Source organism: Pinus tabuliformis, chromosome Q, assembly GCF_031772625.1.
Source record: "Pinus tabuliformis cultivar Carrire ecotype Pingquan chromosome Q, CPIR1, whole genome shotgun sequence".
NCBI classification, from domain to species: Eukaryota; Viridiplantae; Streptophyta; class Pinopsida; order Pinales; family Pinaceae; genus Pinus; species Pinus tabuliformis.
This window is the reverse complement of record NC_142296.1, coordinates 626,882,315-626,897,353: the sequence shown is the minus strand read 5'-3', so window position 1 is coordinate 626,897,353 and position 15,039 is coordinate 626,882,315. Positions and strand designations below refer to the sequence as shown.

The following is a 15,039-nucleotide window of genomic DNA, read 5'->3' as shown; positions in this document are numbered from 1 at the left end:
AGTGTTAACCATGCCAATCATACCATCGGCGGCATGAGATCCCGAAGGAGCTGCAGTGATTTGATTTTGCTTGGGAAGATCGGGGATTTTTTCGTGTAACATACCCGAAAGAGTATAGACCAAGTCAAGGTACTATGCTTGAGAAATTACTTGCTCCTCAGTAACAACTCCGGCTTTAGCAACATCTTCAGTGATCTTTTGCAACAAAGATTTTACAAACCACTCAGCCAAGATCTGATCTGGAATAAATACCTTCACTAAACGTCGTCGACGTCTCCACTCATGAATATGATCTAAAATGTAAGTGGATTTCAATTGTTTTAGCGTAGTTAACAATTCCGTGCCATTGTCATATCGGACTGGCAACTGAAAATGAGTTAAAAATGAGGTAGCTAACTGACTAAAATTATAAAAAGTGCCTCGCAGTAACTCAATGTAACACTTGGTCGTGAGACCAATTAGAGTGCGCTGGAAAAGTCTAAGATAGATTGAATCATATGTGATGGAGTTAGATGCACACCAGAGGTGGTAAGTCATCACATGGTTCGACGGGTCCTCTCCTGATTTACCTTCGAACCTGGGAATGTCACTGGGCAACTTATTCGGCATTGGCGGCCAAAATGGAAGATAATTAATGGGATCGTTCGTTAAGCGCGACAAGTCAGGTAAGTCCAAAGTTGTGATAAATGGTAACTGTCGATTAGGATCCCTAAAACTCTGGGTCATGAGACCAGCCCTAGGAGGAGGATATCCAAGATAACTAGGAATAGGAATCGCGTTCGGGATATTGTATCCTCCCAGAAAACCAGGATTAACCGGACCGTACTGGTGTTGTTGAGGTTGTTGATAAGTGTACCCAGGGTACGGTTGATACTGATAGACTAGTTGCTGCACAGTAGGACCGAATTGGTACTGTCCCTGGTACGGTTGATAAGTGAATTGTGGTTGACTTGTGACAACCGTACTTAAACCAGGTTGTCCTACAGGCATCTGAACCAAAGTTTGAATCGTAGTTCCAGACGGTGGTAAAGATGTCTGAGGAGTAGATACAGGAACAGTAGAAACCGGAGTTGTCGATACTCCAGAAGTAGGTGGGTTAGATTGAATAGATGTTGCGACAGTTGTAGCAGTCGTTTGAGGTGGAGTACGAGGTGTACTGGGCCCAGGCTGAGAAACTACCGAAGGTACAGAAGTTTGAATGTTAGACTGGATTGGTTGCTGGGGTGAACCAGAAACTAAGGGTTGTCCAGTTTGAGATGACAGTTGTACACTTGGCTGCAATACCTGTTGAGCTTGCGATGGATCCCACACTATATTCATTCTGGGGTACTGACCCATAAATGGTTGAGAATACTGAGGACCATAACCGGATTGAGGGTAGGATTGATAATTGAAAGGTACATTTCTCATTCCTTGAACATATGTTTGACTGGAGGGTGGTTGGAAACCTTGGTTCGAGTATTGACCTTGGGGTTGATACCCTTGAGGCACATACTGATACAGGGGTTGACCTTGAGGTATAAATTGATACTGGGGTTGACTTTGGGGTACATATTGAGTCTGGGGTTGACCTTGAGGAACGTATTGTCCTTGAGGTTGCCCCCCAGATGAAAATTGTGTACCTTGAGGTTACCCCCTAGGCATTAATTGAGGCTGCCCCCCAGGTGGTAACTGACCACCTTGAGGTTGAGGATTGGGAATAGAACCTGACATCATGAGAATGTCTTCTACGCTCAACGGCTTAGTACCATTGTTTCCAGTTAATAACCCTTGCTCAATGGGTTGAGGAGATGCTCCCGAAAAAGTACCAGAAAGTGACTAATACCCGGAGCGAACAGAAGGACCGCCGTACAAAAAAGATTCGGGCGATTGAGTAAACATGGATGACTGTCTTGCCATATTGACAGGAGTATAAAAACCTCTAGGTGTTGGGTGATAAGGAGCACGAGGTGGTGAAAAACTTAACCCTGCGTTTTCTAGAAAATTAGTCAAAGAAAGATACCAAGAGCTACTCCTAGGTGGACTGTAAAAAATTGATTCACACTCCCTTAGTTCAATAACAAGTTGATTTTCAGGGATAAGGATGCCTACTTCTTCTTCCGGAGCAAGTTCTTCAATAGCAATAAGTCCAGAAGGAAGATCTTGGGTGATTACTCTTTCTACCCTAGGTGAACCAGGACCACTAGAAGTTGGAGAAACAAAACCCGATGTCGGAGTAGCAGCAAATTCACTTTCATGCTCAGATATTTGAGGTTCCTCACCTATATCACTAGTAGATGAAAAGCTACCAGCAATTTCAGAAACAGACACTGACTGTGGATTATACTCTGCTACTAACGGTTGAAAATCAGAATGTACTATCAAAGAAGACTCTCATTCTTCAGGTGACCCAACTCTACTATCTCTAGGAGTTACGAGGACTTTCAAGCCTTCAAGCTGGCTCGATACTTCCTCAAGAGGTTGGCCCCGAGGTCTACGGGACTTCCTCAGTAACTCAGCCATGTTTACAAAGTCAGGAGACTGGCCTCGAAGTCTACGGGACTGTCTTGGTAATTCAGCCGCAGTTGAAAACTTTTAACTACTTCACACGCAAACAAAGTAAAATCTCAATGAAAAGCACCTAAAGTCTCTAAAGAACCAAAAAAAATTGAATCACACGCCTAAAGAATCTAGGAGATCAAACACACACAAACAGTAACTTTCCGGACTGAAAACACTAGTTGGTGATGAAATCCAACGTCGCAGAGTTCAATACAGAAATGGCGGTTGGAACAGTTACCCTGAAACCTGCTTAATGAATAGACTGGTACAAGTTCCTCCACTTAACCATCTCGAGTGAAGAGAACCCCCCAGAAAATCCAAGTGAGTCTAGTCGACGTCTTCTCCAGGTATAGTGGGATCTTCCCACCACTGTCACCTCAGGAAGAGTCCTAAAGAATATGGCCACTAAGGTTACCAACTGAGACAAATATACATGGGGGAATAGTCTACGATCCGATATGCACGCAAGGGCAGAGTAGCAAGCTCAATCCCCTTGAAGGCTCCTTGACATAATCCAAGGGTTACCAACAAGTGACCCGAGGCTCCTCGACAATGGTTAATCCGAGGTTTACCGTTTTTAATACATGAATATCTGGCGTCGTTCCCAATGAGGAAGGATTGATTCCCACACTAGTTTGGACACGATCTCGTGATTCTCCTTTAAGAGGAGCTTTCCCAGAGCATAAATGCAACAATTGGATTTCTTCCCTACCACAAGATACAACTACTTGTTTGTTTTTACTGTCTTGGAGAGTTAATTACTCTCCTACTCCAAGACACTAGCCTAAGCTAAGTTGGTGTATCAGAGCCCTAGAAATAAAAGTGTTACTAGGTGAATTTTACTTTAAGCGTTAATTTTAGTGGTTTTTGTTTAAGTTCAAAGGTGCGGAGATGAAACTCGTGGTATGAAGACTCGACTCAAAATCAATAAAAATGCACCTAAGATGATCTAAACAATATTTTTCTCTTCGATGAACTTCTAACTAAGAAAGAGTTTGAGAATGCAAATACTTTGTAAACACAAATCTTTCTCAATTCAACAAATTAAAAGAAGAGTTTTTTCCTTTCCAAAGCACTCAAAACGAGACAACTAGTTATTTCACAAAAATTTCCTTTTTCGTTTCAAAGCAATCAACCACTACAAAACAAACTTTTTCCAAAAGAGATTTTTATATTTTTTAAATAAAATACTCAAAACTATGAAAATGACTAACTTTGAGATCTACAAATTATAAAAACCTATTTGAAGTCAAAGCCTACTAAAAGTCTTTTTTAAGGATGTTTTACTTAGCTAGATGTAAGCTAAGGACCAATTTATGTAGAATCACAAATAAGTCGAGAACAACCAATTTTGTTTTCTTTTTGAAAATGAAAATCCAAACTCTCAAACACAAGCTTTTCGAAGTTTTGTAAAGAGAAAACTCAAAGCGGATTCCTCAAACAAGGGGAGATTTCATAAATGGTCAGACTCATAAGAAGGATGGTAGACACTAAGGTGATCTGAAGTCCCTATAGCTTCTAAGCTTAGAGCCACTACACAACCAAAATGAAAAACAAACCCAACAAGCAAAACTCCGAGGAATTTCACTTAAAACCCTAACACTAACGAAATCAATCTAAGGAAAGCTTCTGACAAATTATATGCAAGTCTGGGGAGTGGATAACAATTTCTAAACAAACACTAAGCTGACTAACAGAGGAAATCTTAGGGTTTTTAAAATTTTGACAGGGTCCGCAGGCCCACAGTTGACACAGGTGCAGTCCCGCTCTGTGCTAAAAGCCAAGCTGCGGGTAAGTACGCACTGTGTCAAACGGCTAGGGTGTGGTCCTCTCCCAAAGCTATGAAAAACAAAAAATAATCCTGGATCTACAAACTCTACCCAATTTTACACACAACAAGCCAAAAACAGAAACAAAAACACAGTTTCTCAGGTCAAAGTAAAAACAAGGAAAACAATCAAGTCCCCAGTGGAGTTGCCATTTTGTCACACGGAATAAGTCGATCTTGCGGACAAGATAGACCTTCCTAGAATCTAAAGAAGACCTAATGACAAGCAAATCAACCAGACATTATCTTTCTCTAAATATGCTTTGATTTATAATAGCAAACAAGTGTTTTTAGGGCCTACCTTAGGTCCAACACAAGCTTGTGGATGCCCTCGCTTCTTCGATCCAAATGAGCTCCTTTGTCGCGAATCTGCAAACACAAACAAGGCAAACAAATTAAATAGCACCTGAAAAGCCAATTGCATAAAACATATTTAGCATGAAAGTCAAGGAGTCCATGAAACAAATAACATGAGATACTTGTTGAGAAAAATGAGTTTGATTGTATTAAATCAAAAGAAGAAGAACTTTACAACCTTTGCCTTGACGCTGTACAAGCTCCTCCTAGGGTCCAACAAGAAGTCTCCTCTACTTTGACAAGTTTCACTCACTCCCCAATGAAGCCAAAAAGGTATGTGATCTATCTTCTTAAGCTCAACTAGGAAGTCTTGATTTCACCAGCATTTACCCTAAAAAATGTTCAGCTTCTAACCTCCCCAGCAACCAGCCCAATGCCTGTATTTATAGTGCAATGGAGGGAGGTTACTAGGTCCTCCTTCAAAGGGATAACTCCTCTCATCAAGGGATTAGCTCCTTCTCTTTTGGGATGCATGAACCACCTCAGAGCGAACAATCCACGTCAAAATTCCTTCTAGAAACCTCTAGAATTAACCCAAAGTGAGTTTTTTAAGATAAAACTTGCGCCTTTTGACTTTCACAGGGGTCCGCACCTACATCGTTAGGGATGGAGCGGGCAGGTCCGTAGCTTTTGTACACAGAAGGTGCGGGACCACAGGTGACAGTGAGAGAAAGTGCGGAACCAGAGTTACATTGATTTTTAATGTCTTTCTCCCATTTCCAAAGCTTGATTTGAAGAGCTGAGGTCTGAGACTTGCTTAGGAGGACAGTACAAGTGATGATAGACCCATACTGACTGTAAATAATCATGGTGATGATATTTTTGTGTAACAGAAGGTATTTGCATGTGTTGCAAGGAAATTGACCCTTAGTTTGATCCATGGGGGCTTCACTCAATGAGCCTCTGACATATTACATGAGTTCGTGGCATACTAAACAATACCCTTAATTTAACTACATATTAGAAAATACCTCTAAAAATCAAATTATTTAACCCCATACCAATATGAACCCAATACTCCTTCCCAATTTAAAAAAAACCTTACTTTCAATATATATTGTAGGTACCTATTTTTTCATTAACATTTTTTCTACCCCTTTAATTTTTTTCAATAATTTTGAGCTTCGTTTTTTATACCTTTAAATATAAAAACCATTTACCCCTATTATATGCTCAATATATTATGTCATTTTTTCATCATTATATTTCCCCCAATATGAATGCACATGGTATAGTATTGCTTCCCTAGTGAATCCCTTGTGGTGTGATCCCTCAACCCCTAACATCCCCCAACCATCAATAGAAGATTGGTTAGTGGGAATTGTAGCACCATTGGATTAGCTCTTGGAATCTAATTAGCTTAGAGTTACAAGTATTTTTCTTGTATGATTTATTTATGCATTGATGATTATCTTGATTTCATGGTATAATTGTGTATGATTTATGGATTCATGGAATGCTCTCTTATATTGTATTCTTGGTGGATTTATAATATACTATGAAGGTTTTAGATTTGGTTACATTGTTGTTGCAATTATAAAAATAAAAAAATGTTTAAGATGGTACCCTAATGAGTTTTCATATATCCATGAAGATGAAGAACCAATAATATCATTGAATCCTTACCAATTTCATAATATGGAAGAAAAAAATGATAGTACCACTACCTACCAGCATATAAAAGGTGTTTTCAGGCCATTGAGACCCCCCTCCTTTTTGTAGTTTTAGCTAAATGGATGCAACATATTCTAACAATTATATCTATAATAGGATAGTCTTACTTTCATATGACCTAACGACTAATTTAAAGGCCTCCACGGGATCATTAACACCTCTATTATTAAAACCCTCTTGGATAAAGACCACCCTAGTAGTTTTCTCGATGTCAAGCATTTCATCAAACACTTTGTATTCAAGAATTTCAATCAGCACTAAGTTTTCATCCTTGTAACAAGTGAAGAGAACTAGGTGTGCATCCTTGTCACAAAGAAGAGATCATATTTAGGTTGTGGACAAGAAGGAATGACCATATTAAGCCTCATCTCTAACTCCTACGCCTCAATAATATTTGATGTATTCCATTCACTAATTTAGTTCTTACTCCACAAATGGAAAATGAAAATTGGAAGAGGAGAGGGGGGAACCCAATAAAATATATCCCACTTATCATCTTGCTAATTCATCATTATTTTGTTTATAAAAAAGATAAAATACCTAATAAAGAACTCTAACATACTCAACTCCAAACACCATATGCCCCCTATGCACCCATCAAATCATCCAATGTAGATAGAAAAATCAAATCTCTCAACGGTTGATGTAATGACATGTAAACACAATTACATTACATTACACCAATGAAATGTCAAAATTAGAAAATTTACAATTTCTATCAATCCAAAAACCTTTAATAATATATCCTTTTCGAAATAGATCGTATCAATAATTCTTCCATGAATTTGATTTTAAATTCCTTACAGTTCACATTAATAGCTTCAATGCATATAATGATAAGTGTGAGGAATGTGTTGCTATCATAGTTCATCATTCTCAAAACCTTTAAACAATAAAATTGCTTTAGTTATTCATAAATAAAGCACAAATACAAATAAAAAATTGGGATTATATGAATAATAGAATTTTATTTTTTTTATATTGATTTTTTTTATTAATTAATTTTTCAGATTGGAATTAAATTTTGTTAATGTATGATACAATTCTTTAATAGATATATTTTATTAATCAAAATTCATTTTTTTAAATGTATGAAATATTTCTTTAATAAAAACATTATATTATCAAACTACTCATAATCAATAGAACTTGTTTCTTTTTCAATAAATATACAAAAGTTAATTAATCATTAAAATTTGTATAAAACTATAATTATATAAAATATAGAGACTTCAAACAGAAGTAAATTTTATAATTAAAAATTAAAAAATAAAGTTAGTTTCTTTTATTCATATATAAAATTCAAAATTTATAAAAAAATAAAAATATATATTTTATATTTTATTTTCTTTCTTTTACTAATAATATTTTATAATACCCTTTATAAATACTTTATTAAAAATACTTATTGTTAAATTTAATAATTCTAAATTTTATATATTTTAAAAATATTTTTGTAATATTAATATTCTTTAATATGGATAAATAAATAATTAAAAGATGTCTTAATTACAAAAAAAAAATTCAAGTAGATCATAATACTATAAGATAAACTAACAAAAATCATCAACCTCTTTAAAATCTTTATCATTAATCAAACATTTTTTTTTTTTAATTTAACTAAAACACCAAATAAAATATTCAGGTGTCCATATCTTGTTAATCTCATTCATTAGCATTTAAAATAAAATAAAAAAATTAATCATAAAAAGCAATCTCCAGTACATCATAATAATGTAAGATAAACTGACAAAAATCATCAATCTCTTTAAAATCTCTCTCATTAATAAAACATTTTTTTAATTTAACTAAAACTAAATATTCAAGATGTCTATATCTTCTTAACCTTAATCATTAGCATTTAAAATAAAGAAAATATTAAATGTGATACTTATTTTAATAAGATAAACAACACAAAAAAACAGAATAAACTTTCTAATACATTTTTATTAAAAATACATTTTTAATTAAAAAATAATATATGAAATACTATTCTCATTTATTATTATTCATATATAGAATATATAATATATGAAATGCTCATCTCCCCCACATATATAACTATTCGAGATGATTGAGAAGAAGAAATAAAATATTTTGTGCCTAATTTTAATTCTTACAAATAAAATGATTGAAAAAAAAAAAAAATTCCCCGAAGCACCGGAAGCGAAGCGCCTTAGGGTGTGGCGTGGAGATTCGGCAGTAGGAATATCGTACAATCAAACGGAAAGAACCAGCTTCAAAACTTAATTCAGAAGTAACAATGGATAAATTCCTATCAGGATTGTCCGCTTGAGATGTCTCTCTGCCCACTTTAATTGTTTTATATTCGAGTGTTTTTTCAAGAGTTATTAATGAAATTTCACTTCTTATTATTTAAATTAAATTTTAGATATATAAATAAATGTTTATTATAAAAATTTTGAAAAAATTGCATGAGTATGTTTTAAAACTTTTTTATTTTAATTAAGAGTTTGTGTTTTCTAAATATAAAAAAATATGTTAATGGTTTAAGATCAGACTATTAGCAAGTTCTTCTTTCTATATGACATGGTTTTTCTTGAATAACAGCGATGAGTAAGCTTGCATTAGTGGATATTAGTTAGTGATCGTTGTCCCCACAAACCAATTGAGTTATGATAAGTTTCCCTCTATCTAATAAATGTTGACTTTTTTTGTAAACATTGAAATCATATAATTCAAACAAATATCTTTAAGGTCATTTGAGATGGCATGATTTTTCTTAAATGACAGTGATTAGTCATGTTATATTGGCCAATAACTAGTAATAGTTGTGAATAACTAGTAATAACATTTTGGAAAGTTTTCAGGTTTATTTCCTAGAATGTGGCAAGGATTCAGTGAAATCACAAGTTTGACACAATTGAAGTGCCCTGGGGATTTTTGAGGGCGTTGAATCTATATATGCAGTGAAAACCCCAGTTTAAACAACACAAATTAACATTTGGCCATAAAAAATTTAGCCGGATTCTAGCTAGAAATCAATTAGAAACACCAAAATTTTTTTACTTAAAAACTAATTAATAATTGTCCTCACTGCTTTGACAACTAAATTTAATATAAAATATATTTAAAGGAAAAAAAACACTATATACTTACCAAATAACCTTTATAATTTGGTGTTAAGTCTCACTATTACAATAAGTGACTTATCAGTGACATAGTGGTTGTGCTGCCTTGTGTTAAAGGAACTAGACATGTTAAAAAAATCCAGTCAAAGACTGGGTCCTATCCCCAGCAGTGACTTCAAACAGATTAAACGCTTTTCTATTGTAGCCGTTTATCAGATCAAAAGTCTAGCCTGGTAAATCACAAACAACTTTGATAAACTAAATTAAAACTTTGGTAACTCTAATAAATTAAATTGATTTGCTGAACCAGATATTCTACTTTTGATGGGCTTTTTCTTTAAATTCATGGCTAATTGCAGTTTTAACATCGTCACAGATATCATTAGACAGAAGCAGAGAACTGCCACGGCAGCTGATCAGTCTGAAACTACGGCCAAGCCTAAGGCTGCTAATTCCATCACCATAAAACTGATGGTCAGTAAGAAAAGTGGCAAGATAATGTACGCAGAAGCAGCGAAGGATTTTGTTGATCTGCTATTCAGTTTTCTCGTACTGCCAACTGGGGCCATTGCCAAGCAGGCGCTGGTGTCCAAGGACACTAAGGAGAAGGATGACACAAAAGTTTGCTGCATCACAAATCTTTATAAGAGCGTGGAGAGTCTGTCTGCGTCGCTCATGAAAGCGGACAAAGCGGTTTTGTTAGACCCAAAGGTTTTCTCCACAACTCACACCAGTGACACATTGAACATTAAATCTGCTACACCAGCTCCGGCTTCCAAGTATTATGTGTGCCCCTATACAGCGAAGTACGGCCGTACACACGGTCTCAGCACCCAAAATGGGACTGTAACCTGTTCCTCCTGCGGCAATAGGATAAACCGTGAAGTGAAGTTGGAGGACAACCCCCTCGCAGCCACCAAAGATTCAGTGCGTCCTACAGGATATGTGGAGAAGACTGTCAACTTTTTCATCACAGACGACTTAAGTGTAATTCCATCTGGTTCCACTGCCACAATAGTTCAGTTGTGGAATAAACTCGATGTGAAGGAGCCGACGAAACTGGAAGAGCAGAATGTCACAGTTGACGCCAACGTGGTATTCAATTTGTTATAGCACCTTTTCATGGCACTCACAGATTGGAAGTGAAAGTTGACGTTATGATGGAAGTTTAACTTCTCGTTAATTAGGAAGAATAAAAAAAGTTATTTTGATGCAATACTAGATGCGAAATAGGAAGCACAACTAGCAGAAAACTTAAAAGTACAAATGGACACAGTAGTGGAAGTAAGAATGGAAGAAACTATTTCGTGCGCTATTCTCGTCGTTATTCCCGATGCCATACCACGCGTTATTCACGGGTCAAATCAAGGTTTCCATGTGAACGTGCCATTTTCCGGCAGATTTGCAATGTCGCTTGAAGCCAACTCGTCTACTCAGAAACACTAGATTCCAACGCTATTTGCGGCGTGAATGGCCTATTTTGTTGCAGTATATAACTATGTTCCTCCATGGTGGGCACATATATATATATATATAGCTTTATGAGGAATTCTAGAACATGGGTTTATGGTTTTATTTTTAGCGATGTTGATATTGATTTGTGTTAACTAAATCATATTTAGGTCAATTCTATTAGGCTTTAACTCATGATCTATATTTCAAAGAGCTCACATTGGGCATAATCAGTGACCAAATTCGGACATTGTTTGTAGACAAATTAAGATGAATCCTGGAAATCTGTAACATGGGTTTTTCTCCTAACATCCTCAATAAAGTCAATTGCAACTAGTTTCTCAAAAATGTTTGTGTATTTGGGACAACTTGTGATTATTTGAAGAACATATTTCTTCTTGCGGTCATTGACACACTACATCCCAAATAGAGCAACCAGTTATAAACTAAAATTGCCCCATCATATTCTAAGATGATTCTATGGTATCGTAATCTAATTTAATTTAATCTTTAATCTTTATATTTTATGCAACCAAGATTTACCAAAAACCAACCCAAGCAATATTTTGTAATAAGTTCATAGCTGCTATAATCCACATTTGGGGAATTAGTTCTAATTTCCCCTACACTTCTCTTGTATAAATGAATGGAAAAAGAGAAGGTTGGAAATTAATCTAGTATTATAAGTTAGGTTATAAAGAGGAGGCATCATCATTTTCAGACTGCGCATCTTGTAACTTTATTTCCAAAACTAATGCAATTTCTGCAAGTTCATGGTTTATTTTTGAATGGCTAGTTTTTTAACTTTGGATCACTATCTCACTACTAGGGAGGAAGGTCTCTCCTTTTTAGTAGGGTTTGTTGTGTTATTAGAGGTAGATAGTTGTTTCATATTAATTTATTTGCAGGTTATGCTAATTCAGTTCTTATTATAATTTCAATTATCACTATTACATATTCTTGCTAATACATTGTTGTTATTGTTGGTTAATTTAAGTTGCATAATATTAATGTAGGTTTCTTTTTTTCAATATATTGACTCTCGGAGTGGTCCTACTAAGTAAGTGTTTTTATCATTGTTCAATTATTGTTACTATTAGGGTGGTCTTGATGAATGAGTGTTATTTTATTTTGCAAATGTGATTTCATTTCCAACATTATGTGCATCTTTGAATTGTTAGTTTGTGAGCTTTAAATCACCATCCCACTACTAGGGAGGAAAGGCCCTCCTCTTTAGTAGTTGTTTTGTTACTAGAAGTAGATAATTGTTCCATATTAATTTATTTGCAGGTTATGTTCATTCAGTTATTATTATAATTTAAATTATTGCTATTACATATTCTTGCTAATACATTATTTATATTGTTAGTTAATTTAACTTGCATAATATTAATGTAGATTGTTTCTTTTTCAACATATTACTCCCATAGTTATCCTACTAAGTATGATTTTTTTATCATTATTCAATTGTTGTTACTATTAGGTTGGTCTTGATGAATGAGTATTATTTTATTGTGTAAGTGTGATTTCATTTCCAACATTGTGTGCAAATATTTTTTTATGAAAATGAGGGTTTGAGAGTGAGATTGGTTTGCATTCCTACAAGTGTGAAAAGTGACAACTATTATTTGATTGTGTGTTAGTTCTTGTAAAAAAAGGCGTAGCATTAGGAATTAGCTAATGCCAACTAGTAAATGATGTCGTGATATACTTTGCATGATAACCTTGAAATAAAAAGATTTACCCTAATTTGTAATTTTTATTTGAGATAATTGACTTGTTTTATTAATAAAATTCATTTTCCCAAAGTCAAACCCTGCAATTTTGAAGCTAGTAACTTCTAATCTAAAACTAACGATTTTGTTTTTGCAATTCAATTTTGTCTAATTTGACTAATGGTGTGTTGAGAAATTGCATCTTATTTCTTTTGTGGCCATTGCCTCTTTTAAGGAGGTAGGGCCCATCCTTAATTAAGTATTTTCTATACACATAATGCAGTTATACTTCTAATTTCTATTTTTATTATTTTTGTATGTACTCTACTTGTAATATTGCTTTAACTTTGAATTATTAATTGTTACAGCTTTGATAAATTACTAATGGTTACAACTTCAATAAATTACATTGTTGTAACTCTAAACTACAAGTGTGCTACTAAAACTTAGATGTTAATGTTGTCTTTATTTACTCACTAATTGATTTCTTGAAAGAATTATAGCATCACGTAACTCAAGGTTGTTGTTGCAACTCCTATTGTTTAACTTTGTTGTACCGTTAACATTCCTATTGTTTAACTTTGTTGTACCGTTAACATTACTATATTTCTAGAATCTTAACAATTCTATTTTGTTGTTGTAACTTTGTTGTAGTGTTAGCATTGCTACGTTTCCATAATACTAACATATATGTTTTCCTGAAAAATTTAGATTAGTTATTTTATGCATTTGGATTACGATTTTAATTTCTTTATAAGAAAGTGTAAGTTAATGGTTTCTTATTGAACGTGTTTCCTGTGCACGTGAAATTACATCAAATTAATTACAAAAAATCAATATTATTCTTACATGTGCAAGTTAATTTTACATGCTCGTGTGATTTACTTTTATTACAAGAGTCATTTACTTCAATTTACTTAAACAATGTGCTTTACATTTCTACAAATATGGATTAAAGAGTCATTTACTTCAATTTACTTAAACAATGTGCTTTACATTTCTACAAATATGGATTGGATTGAAAGTGTGGTTTATATTACTTGGGAATTTGTAAGAGAATATTTATGTATTGAACTATGACAAGTGTATGAAAATTATTTATTTCCTACAACAGGCATATACATCATTATACTAGCATATATGATTCACAATAGTTTGCATGTTCTCTTATGAACTTTAGGTTGACAATTAAATGAACATTTTTTAAGTTGTATTTCCAAAGCAATGAAAAGGTAATTAAATTAAAATCCATTGTCCATGATACCAATGTATATATGTATGCATTGGTGAAGGTAACGGAAGTAAAATGAAACCAATTGTTGGCTTCATATGAGGAGGGAGTGATGCCCTTTAGGATCATCACCAAATTATCAAAAGTATGAAAGAAAAGTGGGTCATTTTCTATGAAACATGCATGAATATATGGGAGGAAGAAAAAGAAGAGAAGATGAAGCTTTTTTAGTTGGATAAGCATGTCATTAGTTTGGAAATATAGAAAATACAGCTTAGCTTACTAATAGAATTTGTCATTAGTTGCAAGGCCCCTTATCCATGTTACAACATGTTTTTTATAGAGAAATTCACAATGTTACATAGGCAATCCATCATGACTAGTAAGCCAATTGAAATCACAAGCTCAACCACATTTTGGAGGCTTACTATGCTTGTAGGAATGAGGAGAACAACCTCTTATGTGAGATCTATCAACATAGTGTCTTGTTATTTGATGATTCTATTTGGAACCCCAATCTCTTTGTGGGGGATGTAAGGTTGAGAGCATTTATGTCTTACACTAATAACCATGTTGATTGGGTAGCAACCCATATAATTACACAACGTAGTTCTTCTAGTATTTTTTAGGTTAGAGGGAAATAGTGCATACCTTTACAGGTCATTAACATTCATAAGCATTGGGATTGCTCTACCTAAAATGAAGATTTTAAAGCTAAGAATAGACAGGTAACCATCACACATCGTAGGGCACATTTTTCGATAATTGTTTTATTTTTATATTAATAGTGGCATACAAGATTCAAGGACAGCACAAGTACTACTCAATGTAGGATTTTGATATTAGTTGCAACTCTGCATAAGTGTTGCATTTCCTCGTAGGTGTTGCAAATATCTCTACTTGGGCAAGGTTCAATTGTTGAAACTCCAAGGTGTGACCACAATTGTTGCAATTCTTCATTGTTTCTCCAAGTCTTTAAAGTTGTTGCAACTATCCACTATTGTTGCAACTCCTCAATGTTGTTGCATCCCCTCATTGTTGCAGAAACTCTTCACTGTTGTGCAACTCCTCATTGTTGTTTCCTCACTGTTGTTGCAACCCCTCATTGTTGATGCAGCTCTTCACTGTTATGCAACTCCTCATTGTTGT

The 15,039-nt window shown here is 34.5% G+C and overlaps 1 protein-coding gene across 1 annotated transcript; it reads left to right on the top strand.

Moving 5' to 3' along the window:
• Window positions 1–9,837: 9,837 nt before the first annotated feature.
• On the top strand, window positions 9,838–10,712 carry LOC149221011 (uncharacterized). The gene has a single exon (XM_089387290.1). It carries the CDS (start codon window positions 9,838–9,840, stop codon window positions 10,603–10,605), a length of 768 nt encoding a protein of 255 aa, XP_089243416.1. The 3' UTR covers window positions 10,606–10,712.
• The last annotated feature ends 4,327 nt before the right edge of the window (window positions 10,713–15,039 follow it).

Bases quoted from the DNA above. Each gene is read 5' to 3' on its own strand.
- LOC149221011 (XM_089387290.1), top strand. From the start codon at position 9,838: ATGGCTAATTGCAGTTTTAACATCGTCACAGATATCATTAGACAGAAG.